The sequence below is a fragment of the Ambystoma mexicanum genome, chromosome 11 (assembly GCF_040938575.1).
Source record: "Ambystoma mexicanum isolate Mex_15411 chromosome 11, UKY_AmexF1_1, whole genome shotgun sequence".
Taxonomy (NCBI): Eukaryota; Metazoa; Chordata; class Amphibia; order Caudata; family Ambystomatidae; genus Ambystoma; species Ambystoma mexicanum.
The window spans coordinates 1,473,125,695-1,473,150,487 of NC_090934.1; the positions used below are offsets into that span (position 1 = coordinate 1,473,125,695).

Here is a 24,793-nt window from a genome sequence, read left to right on the forward strand (position 1 = left end):
CCATCTCCAAGCAGAAGCAGCCCACACTCACCAAAGACACAAAGAGTCCAGAGACTAGTTACTGGTTGAAGTCTAGCCTAGATGAATAACTACATCTGCACGCATTTACTTTTGGGTCTTTCCAAGCTGCTGTCTAGAGTTTTTCACAGTGTGTGCCTTTGGGTTAGCCAACAATTCTGGGAGACAGTGAGAAGGGAACATTAAGATGTGTCCGCTAAACTAAACTAAACGACTTGTGTCTAGACCCTGTCCACGTATTGACATTCCATTTTCAAATATTACTCGCATTAAACCACTACCCTTTCTCCTCATATTCTGGTTTCTTTGCTGAGCAATGCGACGATGCCCTGTCCGGTGGCGCAGGCCAGGCCGGCTCTTAACCCTTGCCATGGTAATTGGTATTTCCAAAGACCCTGCCCTTTCTTGTGGTGAGCTCTCACTGGAAAGGGATAGAGGAGGGAAGTTGGAAGGAAATCCTAAATTATTTACAAAGACAACGGCCAATTGGAGGAGGCTCTCTTGCCCGCTCTACCTCTCCGGCCAATCCAGGATTGAGTCATTGGGACAGGTTTCTAGGCAACAGGTCTGCCTCCTATACAGTGTTTATATCGAATCCTATATATTGAATGCCCATATATCGAACATTTTATCTTGAAAACCTTTATAATGAATGTATTTAGGGTGGCGTAAAGGGTTAAATATTTTTGGGAAATGGTCGGGTGGGTTTTTAGAGGTGGGAAACGGCCATTATTCATTATTCTGCATTCACTATAAAGGTTTTCAAGATAAAAAATTCGATATATGGGTATTCGAGATAAATTACTTCGATTAAAGACATGTAACGACTGCCTTGGAGAGGGTTACTTCAGTTTACGGACGCCTTGCACGCGTGCAAGTTCTTCCCGTACGTGTCTTCTTCTGCACACGGTTGAGCTTGTGTTTCTTGGAGTCCATCTAGGGTTAGCCATAGCATACTATATGTTTTGGGGGAGCTCATGCAAGTTTAGGGGCGGCTCCATAGTCACCCAGGTTATACGTTTACAAGATCAAAGCATCGGTCCAACGTCTACTCTTCCCCCGCGAATCACCCAGTGCAAGTCACCTGCACACTCTTGCTTGCTTAAGCCATCCACTCGTAGTTCGGCTTGTAATTCTTTGACTGTAGTTTTGGTAAGTCACCCGTCCACTAGTTTATTTTGTGATTATGGGGGTACATCTTGGGTAAGCCATCTGGCCGGGAGGCTACCTTCTGCCGCCAGCCAGTAACCAAGGGTAGGATCTTTTTAGATGATCTGCATTGGGTTTCTGTGAGTTATCCACTCAGAGCAAGTGTTGGGTGCAGGGACTTTTCCGAAGGCAAGTCAATCGTCTACAATGTGCCTTTTGTACCACGAGTTTATCCAGAAGAAGCCATCCGTCCCTAGCTGGTCTTGTGGTTCTAGGAATTTTCCCAAGTGAATTAGTCTGCCTTATGCTTTCGAGTGTTTGCCCGGGGCAAGTTAGCTGTTCTTAGTCAGAACAGAGAATTTGCCCCGAGTTGACTCGCGGACACAAATGGCACCAGAAGTAGGTGGTGTCTGTGTAGGAGTTAACTCAGGATATTAGACCCGTATTTGTAGGTTGTCTTTCTCTGGTTCTTTACGAGGCTTGTTATCTGCTCATAGACCGCCTTGTGGGATAAACCAGGGGCCCGGGAAGGATGTACCACATTAGCAACCCCAGGGGTCAGAGAAGGGTTCTCGAGTGTGCACCCAGGACTCGGGGTTCCTCACCGTTTCTAGTACAGGGGACAGGTCGGCTCGGTCCCTGGGGGGGACAGTGCTCTTCTCCAGCCGCTGGAGGAGATCCGTCTTCCGGTGCGGTCTCAAGGCCAACTGGTGCACGAGCCATGCCCGCAGGGGCTTGGACTCGCTGGTGGTGTAGTGGCACTTCTTGGCGGCCGGTGTCAGAAACACAGGTGGGGGTTTCTCGGAGGGAGTGACCTCCATCGAGGAGTCTGGCTTGCTTGGAACCTTTGCCCCTTTATCTGAAAGGAGAGACACATTTGCACTGTATTATTTCGTATGGCTGCAGAATACAACGTCTCAATCGGGAAAAGGGGTTACATTAACTCAAGTTAAACTTGCCAGCTGTGCACATTTCACCAGACAAAGGGGTTTTTGTGAGGACAGGCATCTTGGAAACACGCAAGGACTTGATCGTATAATCAGGAGCATTAAGACACCACATGAAGAATGGTTAGGCGTGGTTTTGACATAAACTTGGCACCTGCTTTATGCTGACAAGCAACAGACGTGATACTCAAAGGCAGGCATTCGCACACTCATTTCTAGGAGCTGCCAGCCTAAGCAACTTTCAAACTTCACAGGACTTTCGAAGGCACTAAAACCAAAAGCCAATTTGAGGGCAGCACTCCTGGCACTCCTGCCCACCCGCAGTTCTGAAATGCTCTGTGGGACAGTGGCTTATGCGCAGGTCATGGTTTGTCAAAGTACATATGAACTGCATGCAAACGGCAAACAAACCCCTTGGCATGCTTACAAATTGCACACAGTGCGAGTTAAATAAGTCCATTCTCTCAAGAAAATGTCAATGCAGGATACTTGTTGCTCCAGACTGGGCCCTACAACATCTATGGGCACGTCCCTGTTGCTTTTGTACTTTCTGTCACACCAGAACACTGTGGGTAAACCATGTAAGGGGGCGTGCACTGCTCATATCGTCCTCTTATGCAAGAACTTCAAATGAATTCGAAGCAAATAATTTGCCAATGGCAACCTTGCAGCAGGTTGCACTTCTGCAACTAATCTGCACTTGCTTCAGAAAAGAGCCCTCGTGATTTCCCCGCCCTCAAATCTACTACAGAACACACCCCTGAAGAGTCCTTACATGTTGCAAAGCTGGGCAAGGGAGAACATTCAGTATGTCTCTCACTTGCGTGAAGCGCTTTGAAGCACTTCACTTGTGTATAAGCGCTTTACAAAAAAAACTATTACAATTACTTATTATAAAGCTTTGGTAAGAAAGAACTGCCATCATTTTGCTGCTGTAAGTTGCATGCAACCCTCCCCCCAGCACCCCCCTCCCCAGAGGCGTTGCTAGGGGGGGGCTAAGGGGGCTATAGCCCCTGGTCTTTTGGTTGCAGCCCTGGATAGAATCTCAGGAGCTACAACCAAAAGGCTAGCTAGCCCCGAGTCCCGACAGTTCGGACACTAGCGTAGCCCCGGGTCTTTTCCACACCTAGCAACACCCCTGCCCCTCCCCGACACAATGTTTAGTGGGAAACTACATCGTAAACAGTCTAAAATGCGTTCTTATACTGAGTCCCTAAGGCCTGCAATCTAGAAGAGGGGCAGCGGAAGAGTCTGGGGGCATCGGGGTTTGCGTGGACTGTAAGGGGCTCAGAGATCCCAGAGAGGAAGAGGAAGGCAGGTGCCCCGATTCTAGGCGCTTATCGAACCCCATGGACAGCTTGGCGGGGCCACTGCCCCCTCTGCAGACAGAATACGCAGTACTTAATGTGTACAGATACAATAAGTGCCAAGCACACACACATTCACACCGGTGCCACATCCGTGCAGAACATTGACACCCACTGCTGCTGCTTCTCCTCACAGAGTCAACGTATTTGGGGTTGCAGTCACGACCCCCACTGGCTCATTAGGGTGATGTGCACACTACCCCTGGCAAAGGTGTATTTATTAAAAGCCACAAACAGAAAGTGACGGGACATAAAATGCAATCCGTGTTAAGAAATGAGCTATTGCGCGTAAAAAGCGCCACTTCCCGAGACTGTACGTGGCAAGTGGAACATGTTGACGGTCGAGTAAAGGTGCTTTCTCCTGACATTAAAGGGTTGCCTGGGCCACTCTAGACACAATCGTGGCCCATCTGGTGAACTTGCCTGTCAAACACTGCAGAAAGATGAGCGCCTAGAGGTCTGTACTCAGCACTACAGGCACTCCCCCTCAGCAGGGGCCTTGTCTGCTGTCTTGCTTCTGCGTGGTGCTGCTGGCTGGCGAGAGCCCCGCTGTCCTCTGTGTGCCCACAGCCCTTCTATTCCAATAATGGCACGGGCACCTGTACTGATCGCCGTCACGTGACAGCTTGCATTGAAGACTCAGTGGGTTGGCGCCCAGGCGCGCGCCAGAAGAGACCGTAGAGGCATGCCAGAGCTGCAGTTGCCACACGCCGGCCACACCACTGGCAGGTATGTGTGGGCATGCTTCCCTGCCACTGAACTATTTAGCTGCCCCTGGTTCCCTGGCTTACTCAGTGCTTCCAACGCCACGTATCAAGCCACCCGCCCCGCTAGTACAGCTGCATCCATGTTCTGTGGGGTGACTGGAGCAGGGTGGTGGCGTGGCCAGCACCTTCCAGCTCCTTGTTCTGCAATAAAAAGGATGTGTTGCACCGCAGAGCCAGCATTGCCTGTCCATCAAGAATAATGGCCAGTTCCAACTCTTGCTGCGCCTACCACTGACACTGCAGGGTGTTGCTTGGTCTGGGAAAGATCCGGGCCTACGCTAATGCCTGGACAGGGGGCTAGCTAGCCTTTTGGCTGTAGTCGCTGAGCTTCTATGTGGGGCTACAACCAAAAGACCCGGGACTATAGCCCCCTCAATCCCCCCAGCAACGCCTGTGACAGTTAACATATCACTGCTAAAACAGCACATCACAAGTAGACCAAGTGTGGGTGCTCAGAAATAAGTCCCAGGGCTCAGCCCTGGCAAACACCGGTTATAGGGGCAGAAACTGAAGGAGACAAACCATTTGGCTTCAGAGGTTGCCTATAAGCTGAGCTCTTGCCCTCAGGTGAATCTTTTTAACTGGTTGCCTGCCTGTTTCGGCCTCCCAAATGGCGCTATGGGCACTTCGGTACATGCACTGCACATGGGCACTTGGCAGCACTGGCCGTGCCTCGCTCACTGCCTCCGTGACTCTGGCCCAGCAGCTTCCACAGCTTCCTGGGGGGAATGCTTGCCCAACCAGTGCAACTGGTTCAGCGCCTCCCTCTCTGGCTTCTCTTCTTTTGTACCCAGGCACCCCAATGTGTTCATGTGCCTGGAATTCATGCGCCGCTTCTAAAGTGTCCCAGTTTAGATTTATATCCTTATTGAAATGGCTCTTGCCTGGGGTAGCTTGGGGCAGCTTGCAGAAGCGCAGAGTGTCATCGCTGGGTGTGACCTACAATAGAAGCAGGACGCTATTCCGGGGTATCACCTGCTGAAGTAAGGGGAGCCAGTCTTGAAGAGAGCAGGTATGTCCACAGACACTGAACACATACTCACAGCTTTATCCTAGATGGCCTCCTTACTTGGCATCAAAGAAGACATAAAGGACTCACTTTCTGAAGGCTTTGCATCCAAGCAGCGTTAAAGGATTCACTTTCTGGAGGCTTGGCATCAAAGCAGCCTTAAATTACTCACTTTTGAAGGCTTGGCATGAAAGCAGCCTTAAAGGACTCACTTTCTGCAGCAGGCAAGTTAACGATTCTGCGCATTCCGGAAAAGTCACAAGCCACAACACATGACAACAATGTGACCTGGCTCCACCTGTCATGGCCGACACAATAGTAAATAATCAGGTTTTTTTTAAAGTGACTTAATTGGAAGGGCAACGTTCACGACACAAAAGACTTGCATTGGTCTTCGTGTCTGCAAGCACCGATGGAGGCGCTGCTGGGCCTGCGGCTTCATCGCCTCTTCTCCGCCGCATTTATTTCACTATCTTTTCTGAATGCTTTGTTCATTTGACATCTGCTATGAACGCTGCCCGGAAGTATCTGAAATTCAGACGCATTCCCTCCTGCCTTGTTCATGTTTGCATCCTTGTATCTGTCCGAAAGGACAGCCCCTTACTGCACAGCCTCTACTGCAGGGGTCCCCAGCTTTTTGGAAATTAGAGCTCCCACGCCGAAGGCAGTGCAGCAGGCGCCATCTTGCCCATGGCTGGCACAGTGACAATGAACACTGCTGCACCCTTCCTCGAGCGCCCACGCGGCTCTCCGTGGTACCTAATCCCAGATTTCTTCCACCTGGGCCCCCTAGATACAGAAACCCCAGATCTTTCAGGTTCTCCCGTTTCCAGTCACGGCCCTCACCCCATACGCCGTTGGCCTTGCTCTTGTGCTCTTGCCATCCCACAACCAACCTTGCTACCGTCCACCTGTAATACTTTGCAACATTAAAAAAATACCTCCCGCGCACCCTTAACTCCCACTCTGGAGTGAGCTCTCCAGCCGAACCTACCTTCGCGTCCTCTGCACTTTCACTTAGAAGCGCATTGAAGCTCGTCCTTGGAGGAGCACACACTTACGCACAGCCCGCCTTGCCACTTTCCAACCCTTGTGTGAAGACGACATCAATGAAGGGTATGGAATCCCAGTAGACCACGAGCAGGGCTTCTCACAGACCATATCCCTACGCCCTTAATTAAAGCAAACAATCTTACCTGCCACACTTTCATGAGTTGCCATCTGGCAAAGCCCTGGTTTTCTCAATTTCTAATAAATAATAAAAGCAGGCGGCGATTCCCTCTCTGAAAGGTAAATCTCCTGGTCGGATTCCTCTTTCTTAAGATCCATGCCAAACGCACCTGTGCCCGGCTGCATCAGTAACCCGATTCACAGCACCTGCTCTACAGCGGCACAGGCAGGTTCAGAGGTCACAGATGCCCCCCTGACAGCTGCATTTAAAATATGCACCCCTGTTCCAAAAACGACATCACTCTGAAGATGTTGTGCTGGCGGCACGTGCAACTGTAACTATGAGCCGTTTCCGAGTTAGGGCATGGTGGGCAGCGCCTATCAGAGCTGTGCCAGCCCTATCAAATCGATCTCACACATGTGACAGCCCTACCTGGGATCCAGATCACCTGAGGAAGGATTATGTGTATCCCCCTAGACTGGGCCCACCCTTGTCCACTGACAGGACTAGCCTGGGAGGGCTGCTTCTCTTTGTCCCTTTGTAAAGAGCAGGTAACACGCTTTCCCCGCAGGACGCTGGCCTGGGAACAAAAACCGAAAGGCACACCCATTCACAGAGAGACAGTCCTCGCTACACTGCATGCTCTTTGATCCTATTGAAAGGTGAGGGCGGAGTTAGGGCGAGACAGAAAGGGGTCCGCACAGTTTTTGGGGTCTTCTGCCATCTTGATTAGCTAGGCCTCTCTCTTTCCTGTCCCCTCCACTTCCTCTGGACCAAAGCACTTTGGATGTGACATCAGAAGGGCAAACTCCACTCATTTCAAGGGCAGGGATTGGACCCCTAAAGCAGGCCAGCTTTAGTCCAATCACCTGGGGACTTTTAACTATAAAAGAAGGGGTCTCCATCACTTCTCGGAATCATCTTGGGGAGCAGATTGACGATGGATGATCACTTGAGAAGATTTTGCTGGACCCTGCTGAGAGAGCAGTCCTTGCTAACGTCCTCCAATTGTGAAGTGAACACGCATGTTCCAATGCAAAGACAAACTCTGTCCGCAGGACCCTCTGTTGCTGCCTTTTGCTCTCTCCTGGTCGCCACACAGTGCCTAGAAGTCTGATTTGGCACTGCTAGACTTCTCTGGTCCATTGGCTAAGATGGTGTGCCTCTCTGAGCGAACCACGGATGGCAGTGAGACCACGGACCCAGTCATTCTGCTGAGCTGGTCGCAGAGCGTGCTGTACCTGCTGGGAAATGCCCTTTCTGAGGAAAGCCACAGAAAGAGGATAGTAAAAACTGGCACCAAGCTTGAGTAACAAGCATCTTCTGGGGTGGGACCGGATACCAATGGAATCCAAGCTTGAGTAACGACCATCTTCTGGGGTGGGACCAGAGACCAATGGAATCCAAGCTAGAGTAACGAGCATCTTCTGGGGTGGGACCAGGGACCAATGGAATCCAAGCTTGAGTACCGAGCATCTTCTGGGGTGGGACCAGGGACCAATGGAATCCAAGCTTGAGTACCGAGCATCTTCTGGGGTGGGGCCAGAGACCAATGGAATCCAAGCTTGAGTACCGAGCATCTTCTGGGGTGGGACCAGAGACCAATGGAATCCAAGCTTGAGTAACTAGCATCTTCTGGGGTGGGACCAGAGACCAATGGAATCCAAGCTTGAGTAACTAGCATCTTCTGGGGTGGAACCAGAGACCAATGGAATCCAAGCTTGAGTAACTAGCATCTTCTGGGGTGGGACCAGAGACCAATGGAATCCAAGCTTGAGTAACAACCATCTTCTGGGGTGGGACCAGGGACCAATGGAATCCAAGCTTGAGTAACGAGCATCTTCTGAGGTGGGACCAGGGACCAATGGAATCCAAGCTTGAGTAACGAGCATCTTCTGAGGTGGGACCAGGGACCAATGGAATCCAAGCTTGAGTAACGAGCATCTTCTGGGGTGGGACCAGAGACCAATGGAATCCAAGCTTGAGTAACGAGCATCTTCTGGGGTGGGACCAGAGACCAATGGAATCCAAGCCTGAGTAACAAGCATCTTCTGGGGTGGGCCCAGAGACCAATGGAATCCAAGCTTGAGTAATAAGCATCTTCTGGGGTGGGACCAGAGACCAATGGAATCCAAGCTTGAGTAACGAGCATCTTCTGGGTTGGGACCAGAGACCAATGGAATCCAAGCCTGAGTAACAAGCATCTTCTGGGGTGGGACCAGAGACCAATGGAATCCAAGCCTGAGTAACTAGCATCTTCTGGGGTGCGACCAGAGACCAATGGAATCCAAGCTTGAGTAACGACCATCTTCTGGGGTGGGACCAGAGACCAATGGAATCCAAGCTTGAGTAACGACCATCTTCTGGGGTGGGACCAGAGACCAATGGAATCCAAGCTTGAGTAACGACCATCTTCTGGGGTGGGACCAGAGACCAATGGAATGCCATTCAGGGACCCCTTAGGGAAGAAGCTTAGTCATTTGGGAATACTTAGATGGCCATGGAAAAGGCTGAAGCCTCCATCCGAAGAAATGATCCTACTCATGTGTTTGGTAGAGCCGGCCAAGGCAGGTACCACTCAGCCGACCACACACAGCTCAACAGCGACAGGTTCCACGGAGGTCAGGGACAGCGACAGGTTCCACCGAGGTCAGGGACAGCGACAGGTTCCACGGAGGTCGGGGACAGCGACAGGTTCCACAGAGGTAGGGTGCACCCACCTACTGCAGATCACTTACAGGACACGCCCTTGTATTACAGAGGGGGCTGGGGCTGATGCTGGAGCAACACCAGACAGCCATTATCCCAGGTGAAGGATTTTGTGAACACTGACTCCCGATTAGAGGGCCAGGCAACCATGTTTGTGCTCAATTGGGTCCAATATCAGGCAATGCTTTGGTGTATCAGACTATGTCAGGGTCCCACCAAGATCCGACAACTTCCTGGTACAATTTTCGAAGGAAGAACGTTTACTGCTGGACAAGTAAGTTCATGTTCTATCTATTTATGTAAGGCACGATTGTCCAGAGAAATATTAATTAGGAACTGGAAGAAGGTTTTCCCAGTTATAAATCAAAAGCAGTCCAACAACTGGGTATTGTACTGATATTTCAAAATGGACGGCATTCACATACTCGGGGGCATCTTTCTGAAAGTGGACTGGTTAGTCTTCATCAATCTCTAGGACATGTATCTGTCCGTCCTGATTAACCTGGACCACTGGAAGTTCCATCAGATAATCTGCCGAGCATTACAGAGGCTGAAGATATGACAATTGTGCTCAGATCCTTCATACTCCGTGATCGTTCCCCTAGGCGTGGAGTCCAAGGTGGAGCTCAAATAGTGACGAAAACATGGACACCTGGAACAGACGGGCCCTCTTCAACTCCTGCCCAGACTCCATCATAAAATCACCTCCTAATGGTGAGCCATGCATGGAATTATCTCTAAAGGCAGGATGTTGTCACCGGAAGAGTTGCATTTGCTAAGCAACTGCCTAGAACGTATCGCCCGCTCTTTCTTGAATCAGAGCTCCGAACACCAACAAGGTGGAACATTTAGTCTTGCTGGCGATGCAAAACATATCAATAGTCAGACATATCAACTATGTAGGGGGGGCCAACATCCTGGTTCCTTGATGATTAGTGAAGGAATGTTAGGACTACTACCTGCAGAGGAAATTGTCAGTGATGTAGGCGTACTTACCGGGCCTCTCCAATGTCGTGGCCGACTGGAGCGACAGACACCTTCGAGGATAAGGTTATTGAACATCGGATTCTCGTCTACTTGTGACATTATCAGTCCAGTTATGTCCTCTCTGGGAAGATATATTTAACTCCAGGTTCAACACCCATCAGCAGCGTTTCTTCAGCTGGAGGCCCGATTTCTTTGTGAAAGCTGTAGCAAAAGTGAGGCGAGGGTATCATAGTACTAATTGCGCATGGTGGACAGCTTAACCTGGTTTTCAGATTCTTCTAGAACTTTCGTCAGATTTTCCAATCCTACTTCTGCATCGTCTGGCTATTCTAATGGATCTGATGGGAGACCTCCATTCTTTTGTGCATGAGGGATATAATGGGGACACTAACGACTATGTGTAAAAATTGGTTAAGATCTCACAAGCATGGGAAACACTCAACAAACTGATAAATTGTTTAGGACCAGTGACGCAGAGACATTCTGGTACTTGTACCGCACATAGCTTGCGACCATAGGTCCCGAGATACTTGTGGTGTTAGCAAGGTGGACTAGACTGAACATGTAAGGAAGCTATACTGGGACAACCCGGCATTGGGGGGAGATATGGGAGTGATACCAGTAAAACCGGAAAAGTGCACGATCCAGATTAGTGAGGAAGAAATATTCAATATACTTAGAAAATTGAAACCATCAAGTGCTCCTGGGCCGGACGGCATGGCAAATGTCGTTCTGCAGAATAATCCTCACTTCTTGGCGGAACACTTACATCACATGTTTCCTGAAATTATTGCCAGGGAGACTGTTCCCAGAAGCTGGTGCAACTCAACACTGATACCAGTCTATAAAAAAAGGTGACCCTGGCAAGGTTGATCTGCTTCGTTCAATGCTGGACTCAAGTAGCAGGGTGTTTGCCACCATCCTCTTGTGGAAACTGACTAGTTGGGTAATGGTAAAAAGGTTTCTAGGAGCTCTGCAGCTTGGTTTTAGAAAAGGGTTGCTCGACTACACAAGCAATGTGGGCATTACCATGGTTGGCAGCAGATACGCAGGAGGGGCAGGATGTGACACTGTACTTGTGTTTTGTGGACTACTCTGCAGCCTTCGACTGTGTGGATACACCAATCCTGTGGAATCAACAGGCATCTTCTGTTTTTCATCCAGCAACTCTACACTGACACTACAGTTTGTGTAAGACTATACAAACAAGGGGCGATCAGTGGGTCGATGCCGACCAACCGTGGACTTAAACAGGGGTGCATTTTGGCAACCCTGTTATATAACCTATATGTGGCAGACATGAGTGAGGCTTTGTTAGCGGTTGGAGGTGGGAGATTCCCACTGCGCATTTGTGGCACTGTGGTCCTGTGGATCGCGTATGCAGACGACACCGTGCAGTTACACCACACGCCGCTGGGACTGCAGCGATCCATAGACGCAAAAGCCCAATATGTGTCAGTTAACCAACTCAGGATGAATAAGACCAAAGTGCTCCATTTGCATGGCAAAGGGCGTCACCTATCAGGGTATCGATGGCACATTGCTGGAGTTAAACTAGAAGTGGTAGAGAGCTACCTTTACTTAAGTTTGCCATTATTTGCCAATCCGACTGCTACTAGATACAAGGCATATATAACCTCGAAGGCCATACATAGATGGCCGGTAGTCGAGGGATACATTTGCAGGTCTGGTGGTGGCTCTGTAGAGAGCGTTTTAGAAGTTTATTTGAAGTCCATAGTGCCATGCATATTATACGAGACCGAAGTCTTAACACAAAAGCAGGTAGAAAGATTTGATGTCCTGGAAGGGAAAATATTGAGATCATTATTAAATCTTCCTGTGGGTGCTTTAAGACTCGAGCTGGGTGTCATGTCCCTCCATGCGCGATGGATGCTCGCTCGATGTGAACTCCTAAAGGAAAGAAAGATCCACTTGTGAGTATAATGCCCACGTTCGCAGCACACCTGCCTTTCCGACCACAAAAAAAGCGGTCGCAACTCGGAACGATAAACATGGTCCAAGACCACGTGAGTAATATTGGGCTGGAAATGGCGATCTTTTCTTAAGTACATCAAATGAAGTCGATTAAATGGGACTTAGCAGGGGCGTTGATAGGGGGGGGGCTAAGGGGGCTATAGCCCCTGATCTTTTGGTTGTAGCCCCGGATAGAATCTCAGGAGCTACAGCCAAAAGACTAGCTAGCCCCCAGTCCCAACAGTTCCAACATTAGCTTAGCCCCGGGTCTTTTCCAGACCTAGCAACTCCCCTGGGACTTAGTAAGGACTGCAGACAGTGATGTCACTAAAAAACGGTACTAGGAATTCAGCAACCAGGACTTTACCCCGATGAGTTCACACACTTACCTAATGAAAATATTTATACAGAAATTAGAAAGGCGCTACTTCTTGTACTTGAGGCTAAACCTGATTCCGGTTTGGGAATACATGGGGCCTGGCCATGTACACCGCACAAATGTAGACTATGCCATCTATGTATCATTGAAAGCGAAACCAGACGACACTTACTACTTCAACAGGGATCACAGATTCTGTAAGTCTACTGAAAGTATTAAGGAGGACCAATTTTGGGTAACACTTACTGGGGCCGAGTCATTCGTTACTACACCGGCGTCAATGCATGCTTGGGAGAAGATCTTAGCCCGACTAAAAGGAGTTGCCCAAATGTGTAAACGGACCGTGTTCTCACTGCATAATGGGCCCGAGGGTCCGAAATGGGATTACTTGTATGAAATTTGTTTAAAAATGTCACGTGCAAGTTGTATGTTTTTGGAGTTTCATTATGAAATAGGATATGATGCATGTTTTTGCTTTTATTGTTTTATTGTATGTGCATTCTTAAATTGTTTAAATATGCCAAAGGCTAGAAAACTAGCCAAAAGCATCTATAACATGTTTTAAAAGCAGTATTTTCACATTCTGGCCATATCTGATGCCCATGTTTAAACAGATGGCGACCCAGTCAGGAACCACTCTTTGATTTGGCGTCTCGTGAAGGGTTCGACATTGCAAAGGCCTCCAGAGCACCAATATTCTTCCCTTTGGGACGTCAATCTTGTGCTACAGCTTTGAGACTTGGGAGGACATTGCGCTCCTGTCCTGGGGATGAAGAAGTTGTCTTGTAAGCTTGTGGTGCTCCGGTGCTTTATCGCGTGCAACCGCGTAACAGGCGTGCCAACTCTAGATTTGTCGCAATGGGTTCTCTCTTTGGAAGTTGTGTGCTTTGCTGCTTCTACGCGCACCAAGAGCGAGACTTATCCGGGCTTCACCGCACATCTGCGGCTGTGTGTAGTGTGCTGTCTCATATAGCTACTGGATGGATTGCCCCTACTGGCGGGACTGGAGCAGGTGTATATCGATAAATAACAATGAATGGCCAACGAAAGAATACGTAGTCTGCTCTCTCAAGCAGTATGAGATGTTGATGGCCGCCATTGGCTGATCAGCTCCACTTGGCCGTCACATGCTCTCACAAGTCCGTCTTCTCTCTCTCGTTAGCTGGGCGGATCGGGTGGGTCATGGAGATGGCACAACTGCTTATGGGGCCCATTCTGCCAGAAGGGTCATGCCTTCCAAGGCATTTATTTTGGTGGGGCGACTGGGGGATATTATAAAGTTGGATGATTGGTTGGGGGGGGGGATCTGCTGTCAAGGAGTTCTATTAAGCCAAGTGTGGCGGTGGCTTTGCTGGTGGTGAGTAGACGCGATACGAGCATATTGCGGTAGAACGCGAGTTCTGCTTCTATTAAAGACACAGAGGTGAGTATTAGTCCTGCCCATATCACATTACATCCATGTGTCACACGTGGCTCTGACAATGCAGTTTTAGACAATGACGTGTCCATGCGTCACACGCCGGCGCCTGCCCGTTTAATGACGTTTGACTGTTCGTCTATCTGGAGGTGTGCACCCCAAACCTCATGTACAAGAGGGTCTGACCTATAAAGTCCAGCAAAGGCAACGTCTATGGGAGAGAAGGGGTTCAGCCTTCAATGTCTGCATGGGAGCTATCCAGAAAAGGGGAGTCAGGGACGTCAGAGTGGAGGGGTGGGGGCCGGGAGGGTGCTGCAGAATCCATGGGGAACACGGGACACCCCCAGATTAGAGGAAGCTGGCAAGTGCACGCACTCAGGGAGGAAGCGGGCGAGCATTGTGCTGCAGAGATCCGTGTGTCCTGGCCTTTCAGCCACCACCTGGGCGGACTGGGACCCATAATACTCCACGTCACCAAAGCACCCTCTGCCCTTATACACCCATCGCCGTTTATGGCTTGTTTGAGTCAGAATGGGGTGCGGGAGCGGGGCGGGGGGCACATTTTGGGGGAAATGTGTGGCAAATGGTGCATTTTAAGGCACATTTGGAGAGTAATTTGAGTCCTCAACTGTGAGCAGGAGTGAGTGCCCAGATCAGCACCGAGTCCTCGACTGTGAGCAGGAGTGACTGCCCAGCTCAGAACAGAGTCCTCAACTGTGAGCAGGAGTGAGTGCCCAGCTCAGAACAGAGTCCTCAACTGTGAGCAGGAGTGAGTGCCCAGCTCAGCACTCACTCCTCAACTGTGAGCAGGAGTGAATGTCCAGCTAAGAACTAAGTCCTCAACTGTGAGCAGGAGTGAGTGCCCAGCTCAGCACTCAGTCCTCAACTGTGAGCAGGAGTGAATGTCCAGCTCAGAACTAAGTCCTCAACTGTGAGCAGGAGTGAGTGCCCAGCACAGAACCGAGTCCTCAACTGTGAGCAGGAGTGAGTGCCCAGCTCAGCACTGAGTCCTCAACTGTGAGCAGGAGTGAGTGCCCAGCTCAGCACTGAGTCCTCAACTGTGAGCAGGAGTGAGTGCCCAGCTCAGAAATGGGTCCTCAACTGTGAGCAGGAGTGAGTGCCCAGATCAGTGACCAGATGACAGATGGTTGCTTATCACAGGGTGACCAGATGACAGGTGGTTGCTTATCACAGGGTGACCACCTCCAGTCTTGGTCTTAGATTAAATAAATAAATAAATGCCTCCTGGGAATTATGGTCTTGTTTAACTTCCATTGAAAGGACTGTGCTGCCAGTGATTGGCAAGAGGCGAGCCTGGCAAAATGGTATTCGGGTGAGAGCAAGCTGCCCAACCGGTTCCCAACTGTATAACGGTCTGCTTTTCATAGGTCACCATGAGCCATGCGAGTGCCACCAGCCCTTCATGGGTCCCCCGTGAAGCAGAGGTCCACAACCTGTGGCCCTACGGATGTTTTGGACTACAACTTCCATGATCCCTCGCAACTGACTTGGCAGGCTAGGGATGATGGAGTTGTAGACCACATCATCTAAGGAGCCAAAGGTCGCAGAGCCCTGGACTCCTGCCAAGAGTCTGTGCACCTCGCAGAGAATCGCCAGTGTGCAGCCTTGCTCCTCCAAGCACGTCACGTGACGCAGAGCTCTTAAATTCACCCAGTCCTGTTTTTTCTCTTTGAATTTGTGAGGTTTTTTTCTTTCCCATTTGAAAAAAAGGAAACCTCAAGTCCCAGAATTCCGAGCAGAAACCGGACGGTGCGACCTTCGGGGCGGCATACCCACGGGAAAGCCGAGAGCTCTGCAAGCAGGGCACCTTGGCATGGAGGCATTGCTGGTGACATCTCCAGCCGCCCTCAGCCCTGGCTCCAACACGCCTCTCTCCCCAGCCTTCACGCCCCCAAAATAAACAGAAAAACAAGCTAATTGGAAGGTTTGGAAGAATAATTAGCGACTTAAACGGAGGGGAGTGGATCCACCTGGCGAGAGACTTGTTAGCGAATTCTCAGAAAGAACCTTTAATCAGCTCAACCCCCCAAGCAGCGCTGCGACATCCCCTCAGAGAGAGGGCAGCGCCTTGCTGCGAACAGCTCGCCCTCTGCTATCGGCACACAGCAGCCGAGGGCGTCATTCGCTTAACTTCTGGAAGGCTGCCACTGAGGAGCCAACAGGCACCTGGCAGGATAGCTCAGCGCGTCAATGCACCTGCCGCAGAGTGCCAGCCACAGGCTCGAACCCAAACTTCCATTCACTCCTGGGTTTATTAAAGAGGTACCATTGATCTGGGCAGTAGAAACACTGGCGCTGCGTGAATTCGTCACTTTGCAATACACCTATGCACGGATTAACACACCGCTACAAACAGCAGAGTGCAACTCTTGCAAGTCAGATGAAATTCAGCACACCATCGCAGTCCCCAAGGCTACTGCATCCAACATGCCGACCAGCCAGCCGCAGCGGCATTGCCAGGGTGGGGCCCGGGGTGGGGCTCCTCTGCAGTCCCGGGCCCCCCAGCGCTCCCCCTACCTCCGCTGGGCTACCCCAGGGATCCCGCAAACGCTCTCTGGCGGGATGTCGATCCAAGCAAGATCTGCCTGGAGATCGGATCCCATTTCGATCAGGATATTTTTGAATCCACATTCGTACAATTTGGTTAGTGCTGAGGTATGAGAAGATAGTCAAGCATGTTAACACTTATTCACTCGAGGAATAACGCACGAAAGTAGGGCCATTCGAATGGCTAAACGTGTGCCCGCATTTGCGAGAGGTGAGCATCGTTTGGTGAGAGGGGCCAGGGCGCTGGAGGGTGCGAGAGTTTAGGAAAGGATCCAAAAAATGTTTCTCAATGAAAGCTGCAACTGTCCAGTGGCTGCAGAGTGTGCGAGACACACCCATGTAGACTGGTTTTAAGCCCATCGCAGTTTGCATAACGGGACTTGTAGGTGCTCACGTTACAATGCAATTTGGAATAAAATACCGGGCTGGTTAAAGGTGTCACATGACGGCACCAGCAAAAGGGAGGCTAGTGACTGCATGCGACAGCCACCTAGCAAGATTTGGTGGTGATAAAAGCATGAACTAGGAGTACAAGGATGCAGGATAGCACAGGGTATGTGTGCCATGCAGCTTTCATTAGAGTGCACCTGGAGTACACCCTATGCCCAGCACGGCGTGTAGGTTTTGGGATGAACTGTTCCTGTGTCTTGCGAGTTTGGGGTAGATTGGGTAAGTATGCGGTATGTTGCAGAGGCTGCCTGCACGGCATGAAGATTTCCCTGGAATTGGGCCAGGGGATTGTTGGGAATAGTAAAGGAGCCCAAACCAACCCAGGGCAGGGGAGGTGCAGTGGGGTGTGGTAGTTGGTGTGCACAGAAGCTTCTCTGCAGGAGTGCTTGTGATGTTACTCATTGCACTTTTATAGGCCCCCCTCTACTTTTGTATGTGGCTCCCTCTGTGCAGACCCTAAATTGATTGATTCCTGGCGATGCCGCTGCAGCTAGGAAGGGCGGGAGGCGGAGTGGCAATCATCCACAGGATCGATTGGCCATTCTTATCATCCCCTCTCCCAGAGCAGGCTCCTTTGAATCACACGCCCTCCATCACCTTCCACCTCAGCTAGAGCCCACCTCACAGGAGTGACACTTCCAACCTACTCTCCTCTGCCAGGCTGACAACCACACTCGAAGCAGGCTTTTCACACGGACCGCTTACCCCCATGACAACGGCAAGACCCTAGCCTTTGGGTCTCGTTACAAGTTGGGCAGTATCCCAGCGGTAAATCTGATGGAATACCACCGTCCCACTGAATTACCGTTACTGCCACTTGGTCTGGCAGAATTACCGGTGGATTACAAGTGGCAGTGGCGGTGTAAATCCCCTTTTACTCAATGGGGATTTCTTGGTGGAATTAACATGGCGGTAATTCTGCCAGTTCTGCTGATTTTTCGGCAGCGAGTGGGAGGATTTACCTCCAGCATTTTTATGGAGGTAAATCCTGCACTTTAGGCCCAACCTCATAATTTGGCGTAGTGGTAAAGTTGGCGGTAACGCATTTAATGCCAATTTTACCATGTAACGCCACACCCCCCTGCATCACCTGTGCAGACCCTATCCCACTTGACTGGTCTGACCACGCTGCCACCATCCCATTATCAGTCGCCCTCTCAACTACAGCTCAGAAAGGTCAGGCTAAAGGCCCCCTCACTCAATGCCGCTCATTCAAAACCTTGCGGGTCAGTGAGCTAGAACCAAACTTTGCAGACTTCCTCACGACACGCAATGCCTCGGTCCCCCTGGAATTATTCAGCAACTCTGCTATGAAACTGGTGGATACTCATGTCCTCCTAAAATCCAGCAGGACAAAGACCAAACCATCCGCCCAGTGCCGATTATCCATTAGGCCAAGTAGGCATCGGCCTATGCCTCCCACTCCTTTTAGAGGCCCCGGGACAACAGATCAAAATAAAGTGGTACAGAAAATTAAAAACATATTAGGCAATAATTTGCGAGAGGGGTGTGTGACATTTTGATTGCCTACAGGCCTCCACAGGGTTTAATCCGGCACTGCATTCACCCCCGAGCTAGCCACCAACAACCGATCAGAGACCTAGAGAAACGGTGGCACAAAAACCCTAATTCGGGAGACCTCACCAACCCCAAATCTCTGCGTGCAAACCATAGGATTCTGATTACCGAGGCCAAAACTGCTTACTACTCCCCTGCCACTGTGGCAGACTCTAGCAGGAGCAAAGCCCTTTTTGAAGTAGTAAAACATTGTACCAAACCCTCACCTGACCCAGAGGCACCAGCAACTCAGGAAAAATGTTACAGAATCAACAGTTTTATTGAAAAAAATAGACAAAATCGGAAAGAACATCCAATCCACCTCTCACAACATTAGCCTCCCATGTACCCCGGCACGCACACTGCCCCTCTGGATGGAATTCTCTCCACTCCCCTCAGCCCCCCGATCTCCTAAAAATGATTCCCTCCCTCAAACTTACTTCTTACTTGGACGATAGAATTCTGGCCTCCATCACTAAACAATTGACAGACATGGAGGTCAATGCACTTCTCTGCATCATCAATTCCTCCCTCGCAGAAGGATCGTTCCTGAACACTCTCACGACTGCCTCACACAACCTCTCTAGAAAAAAACAACCCTAGATCCAGATAACCTGGCTAACTACAGACCAATAACGAACCTCCCGCTTATTGGCAAAATCCTGGAAAAAGAAGTTGTTACACAACTACTCGCCAGAAGCAAACAACTCCACCTCCTAAACGACTATCAGTCAGAGTTCCGCCCAAAGTGTAGCATCGGGACGGCCACCATCCAGGTGGTGGATGATGCTCTACAAATCATGGATTAGGGCGACTCATGCCTCCTTGCGCTCCTTGACCTCTCGGCTGCATTTGACACCATCAACCACCCAATCCTTCTCTCCCTTATTGCCGACGCAATGGGATTCTCTGGCACTGCCCTGAATTGGTTTACCTCCTTCCTCTCGGGCAGGCACCACACTGTCCAGATGGACTTGTTGCGTTCTAACTGACACCAGGTCTCCTGCGGAGTCCCCCAAGGCGCCATCCTCTCACCAATCATTTTTAACCTTTACATGGAGCCTCTGGGCACTCTCCTCAAAGATCGCAACATAGCCATCCACCAATATGTAGACGATTCTCAGATGTGCATGAGAGCAAAAAGCGCAGGCCATCATTTGTCTCTGCGATTACTTAGCCATCATCCAGTCCTGGATGTCAACTGCCTACATCAAAATAAACCCATCCAGGACTGAATTCGTCCTCGTCGGTCCGCCTGCTAAACTTGCCCAACAATGGCTCAATGATATGCACCTATAAGGATTTGATCCACTTCTCTCAGACTCAGCAAAATCCTTAGGCTTCACCGTTGACAGCGGCCTGTCCTTCCAGAAACACATGGCCAAGAGGGCCCCAATAGCCTGGCACAGAATCTCTAGCCTTTGAAAAATCGAACCCTTCATACTGTTACAGGACTTCTGGACTATAGTATAGGTCCTTGTGGTCTTGCACATCGTTGTGGTAAATGTTCTCTTTAGAGGGTTCCCAGCTGTTCACTTGCCTCCCCTAAAAGAAGTCCACCACGCTGCAGCACGTCTCATTACGGAAGCATGGAAATTTGACCGAATTACCCCCATCCTATGTGAACTACATTGGCTTCCACACCAAGCCAGGATGCTGTTCAAGACTGTATGCATCATCCACTAAGCAGCGACGTGTAGCATACCAGCGTACCTGGCGGCTAAGCTCTACATATCTGGTGGCACACGCTCCTCATGCAGCAAATCGGCCAACCGGCTTGAATCACAACTCGTCCGCAAAGAGAGGACCCTCGTATAATCCTTCTCCTCTCAGGCACCCATCCTCTAGAACTCGATCCTGGTCTCTGCTCGGAAGGCCCCCCACAATGGTACCAATTTTGCAAATCTCTCAAAACGGTTACCAGTCATTTGGTCGAAAATAAATGGTCGAATAACCATTTGATCGATGTAAAATGGTCGAAAAAAAAGGTCGAATTTTTTATTTTATTTTTTTTTTATTTATGGGGGGTTCGCCCCCAAACCACCTTTTTCTTTATTAAAAAATATTTTTAAAGCAACCAAACTAAACTAAAATATATAAATAAATAAATAAATAAATTTGACCTTTTTTTCCGACCATTTTGATTCGATCAAATGGTCATTCGACCATTTATTTTCGACCAAATGACCAGACACCCTCAAAACATGGCTCCTTCAACAACACCTGACCAAGGACTAATTCCAATGGATGCACCTGTCGACGCACAGACCTCAGAGTACTACGCTACTGTTAAGAGATGCCAGCCTAAGTGCTGGCTACCGATACTCTGTACTGCGCTCCGCTGCTCTCGAGCTAGGTCCACACTTTACACAATAAAATAAAATATAGAGGCTGGAGCCTGTGTGCCCGGCAGGGATTGTGCTCAGCTCCTGGCCTTTGGCAATGCCTTGGTTTCCCTGGTCACAGTGACTCCGGCCAGCAGGGCATGGGGTACTGTGCCCATGGCATGACCTCTAGCCATGCCCACATTCTCAGATCCTACCACTAGTGCCCGCAACACAACCGCCAGGCAAAGACGGTGGCCATGCCCAGAGGAGACTGTGTTCGAGGCAGGTCCAGCTGAAGGTGTGTGGGGGCCCATTTCAGCATGATGTTCGGGGGCCCGCTGCTGAGAGCTAAAGCAGTCTGGGGCATCCTTGGGGTGCATACATTACAAGGAGGGTTTGCACGTGTGTGTAATTTGCTTTACTAAAGTGGGATTTGTGAGTTCACAGATTTGTTGTACTGCAGGCGGCTTTGATCGAGAAGCAGATGGTTTGTGTCTCCTGTGGACCGCCTTCGGCCATATTGAGTTCTCTTCTTTCAGCAAGTGCAGAGGCTCCACAATAGTTCTGCAGGCCCGGCACTGCGGCAGGAGCATCTTCTCGGTGTGCAGTGTTGGGGTCACAAGGCATGCACACCCCTGGGCTCTGCAGGGACCACTCGGATCTCAAGGACTCTGAGGGATATTGCTGAACTCTGGGGCCTGTGGACCAAGAATTCTTGCTACTTCTACCATGACACTATGCATATCATGTCTGGGTGGCGTGAATGGGCTGGGGGGGGGCAGAGGATCCTCCCCACTCCACCGGTGGGCCTGAACTATGGAGTGGGCGGGGGCACTTGGCCGTTCCCAATATACCCACAGTGGTCAAGTGACATCACTGCACATGCCCACCCTTCCTTTGGCATGATTGGTAGCTAGTCTGCATGCATGTCCTGAGAGATAGTTTCAGGGCCACTACTGCCCAGTTAATGCCAGCTATTGGAGCTTGAGGGCTGCTTTATGGGTCTGCTTGGGGTGCAGCTTCTGACTGATGAATAGAATCTGTTGCTATAAAGGGCTCCCCCAAATCCAACCTGAGAAGGGTCTGTAGGAGGAATGGTTAATTAAAGTCTGACATGATAAGGAGGGACGGAGGGCCTCACGAGCTCTTCAGTTTACTGATCGCCTCTTGCGCTTCAGCCCTGCACTGGGGCTGTATCTGCAACCCCACAGTCCCCCTACCTGCACTTAAGTAACACTTGCTCTATGCACTTAACCCCCTGCACTGCCGCTCTTGTTTCTATGTCTTGATCCTATGTCTCGCACTTCTCCTCCTCTCCGTCCCCTGCACTTTTCCCCTTCCCTCTCTCCTGCACTCGCTTGATCTCAATGTCACTGGGCCTAGCAAGATCGTTTTCTTGTCCTCCCTTGTTCCCCTGCCTTGCCTCGTCGCGCCCTGAAACACTTGTGTATGGGCGCGCTATAAATACAATATCATCATATATCATAGTTCAAATTGTATGGTTTGTCTTAGTGCCATTAAACTGGCTGGTCCATCGTTCTGCTAGAGTTGAAGGATTGGGGAGACATCTTTGGTAGTAGCTTAATCTGCCCAGAAGCACCCCAACATCCTCTCTGGTCTGAGGTATTGAGGTCGCCCTTCAACAAATGCTGAACTCAACAGGACATCAATAACCAGATAAAGGACGAGTCGAGCCTGAGCCCAGAGCTTCCTGCTACTCCCAAGACCTTCCTGCCAAAAAAGAGGGATCCATGCACGGCCCAAACGCTGGCGTGAATCCAAAGCAGAAACTCCTTCCAATTGCGACACGCCAAACACATGCCAGACCCAACTCAAGCCAAAGTAGACATGTGACTCAGCGCAATCATAACTGTTATTATTGTTCTTTTATAAGGCGCTTAATACCAGCGAGTGGTTTCTAAGCGCCGGATTGGGATTTGAACCTGTGTTGCGCTGCGTCGTCTTGCTTCCAAGACCAGTGCGTTGCCCCTGAGCTATCCCTCCTCACCGAAGCCACGCCAACACCAAAGGAAAGGCACTCCGAGACAGTGTGCCCAATACCATGGCCACTGCACCCTACTACAAAATCAGCAGCGATCAACACACACTGTATGAAAAATCTTCTCACAACAATTTGAGCTCAGTAATAACCCAGCCCGCAACAGCCATGCCTTGATATGAACATGCCAAATACAATACAAACGATAAGAAGGCACTGGAGAGAACGACTGCCCAGCATCCAAGGAAACCCCGCACGCGCACCTTGCACATCTGAAGATAAGCTTCAGGCTAGCGATTCAGCAAGGAACCAGGTGCCCCCCTGGTGGTTAATGCCAGGTTGCCAGGTCGTCGCCCTACTGGTGGGCAGTGGGACCTCAGCCTGCAGGATCCGAGCAGTGGGAGGTCGGCGTTGGGTAGCTGTGCGATACATGCACGTGCTGCTTTACTCGCAAACTGGCAATGCAGTGAATCCTTCTACCCAGCTATGGAATTAAGTTCCCGCCTTTGCTTGTGGCGATGCTCATACTGTACACACATGACGGGCCTATAGTTTGACGGGTACAGGATATTGAGCACTGAGAAAAGTGTTGCTCTCTCCTGAAAGGACACGTACCTTATTGTACATGGAGCTCCGAACCCGAAATCTGCTTCCTGGGCAGATAGTTGCCAAGTTTCCCAGATCCAAGGGGAATCTTTGAGCTAGGTCTGTGGGTCCCCTCCAGCCCCCCCATTTCACACTACATGCTGGGAATTGCAGGCCCGCCCTTGCAATGGGAAAAAGATAACTACAAGTTCCAGCATGCAACTGGAAGCATAAAGCAGGAGTGGCTCGAGGTGTCACGCATGGAACTGGGAAACTTGGCAGGGAGGGCCCTGGCCATCCACCATGGCCCCAGACAGCCAGGCATGCCAGGGAACGTGCAGCCAGCAGGACAGGGACCGTTGCTTTGTGCCTTTACTGACATACGTGTACAATGTGTTTTCTTGTCCATCTCGGGTGACTGCCTGCCTGCTTTGCTTTGTCTGTACAGAGTTTGGGCAGTTTTTGAAAACCCATTCTGAGTCATTTACTTAAAATATGAGGGTAGGTAGGCCAAAGGCCTCAAACCCCCCAGGCACCCCCCTCCCCCGCCCTCAACGCTCCCCCCCCCCCACTGAGACAGACATCTGCGAACCCATGCGGCTGCCGCCGCTGCATGAGTCACCAGGAGAGGGGCCTGGACACACAACCGAGCAGTCTGCAAGCCTGCGCACACCTCTGCATGCAAACAAACCGGCATTCAAACAGCAAGCACACAATCCTCTGCATGCGGACGCACCCACACGCAAACACCATGCAGTTACACGCCCGAGTCTGCAAACATACCCGCACCTCTGCACACAAGCCGCTCTGGTGACAGACGCATACAAACCGCACTGTGCAGACACGCCCTGGCACACACATCACTTATCCACAGAGACCTAAGCTCGGACTCACTCACACACCTCCCTACCTTTCCGTGCAGCTTCACACACCTACACAATCTATTACAACTACACACTCAAGCCACAAAACATTCAAAATTGCAATTTATGAACATAGCCGCTTTTAGACGTTTACAGAAATGCAGACACAATCACCTACGTTTGCGAAGTTACTAATACACACACAGCCCTACACACCTGCATACAAACACGCATGCACCGAATAATTGGTAGTCTAATACAGCGCTTCATACTGGATTCCTCCGGCTTCTAAGTGTTCTAATAATTGCTGTAATTACTCAAGTTGCACTCAATTCATCTAACTCCGGGAGATGCAGGCAGGGGAGCAACCACCATTGAAATGTTGAGGGGGGCTGGGGGGGGGGGGGGAGCGATATTGCCAGATGCACATTTAGGATTGCGGTGTAGTGGTGGTTTGGCAACATTACTTTTCAAAATAACTGTGTAGTCGTCATTGCAAAGTAAATTAGTTGTGTACAGTGACAACACATCCTGCTGGAAGGAATGAAGG

The 24,793-nt window shown here is 50.3% G+C and overlaps 1 protein-coding gene across 2 annotated transcripts in view; it reads right to left on the reverse strand.

The window, feature by feature from the left end:
- ELL3 (elongation factor for RNA polymerase II 3) overlaps positions 1–24,793 on the reverse strand; it is a 275,132-nt gene that overhangs the window by 116,453 nt on the left and 133,886 nt on the right. For both annotated transcript variants that reach the window (XM_069625175.1, XM_069625176.1), the window contains exon 5: positions 1,773–2,026. In XM_069625175.1, coding sequence (XP_069481276.1) covers positions 1,773–2,026 — 254 coding nt within the window. The remainder of the gene's footprint in view (positions 1–1,772; positions 2,027–24,793) is intronic.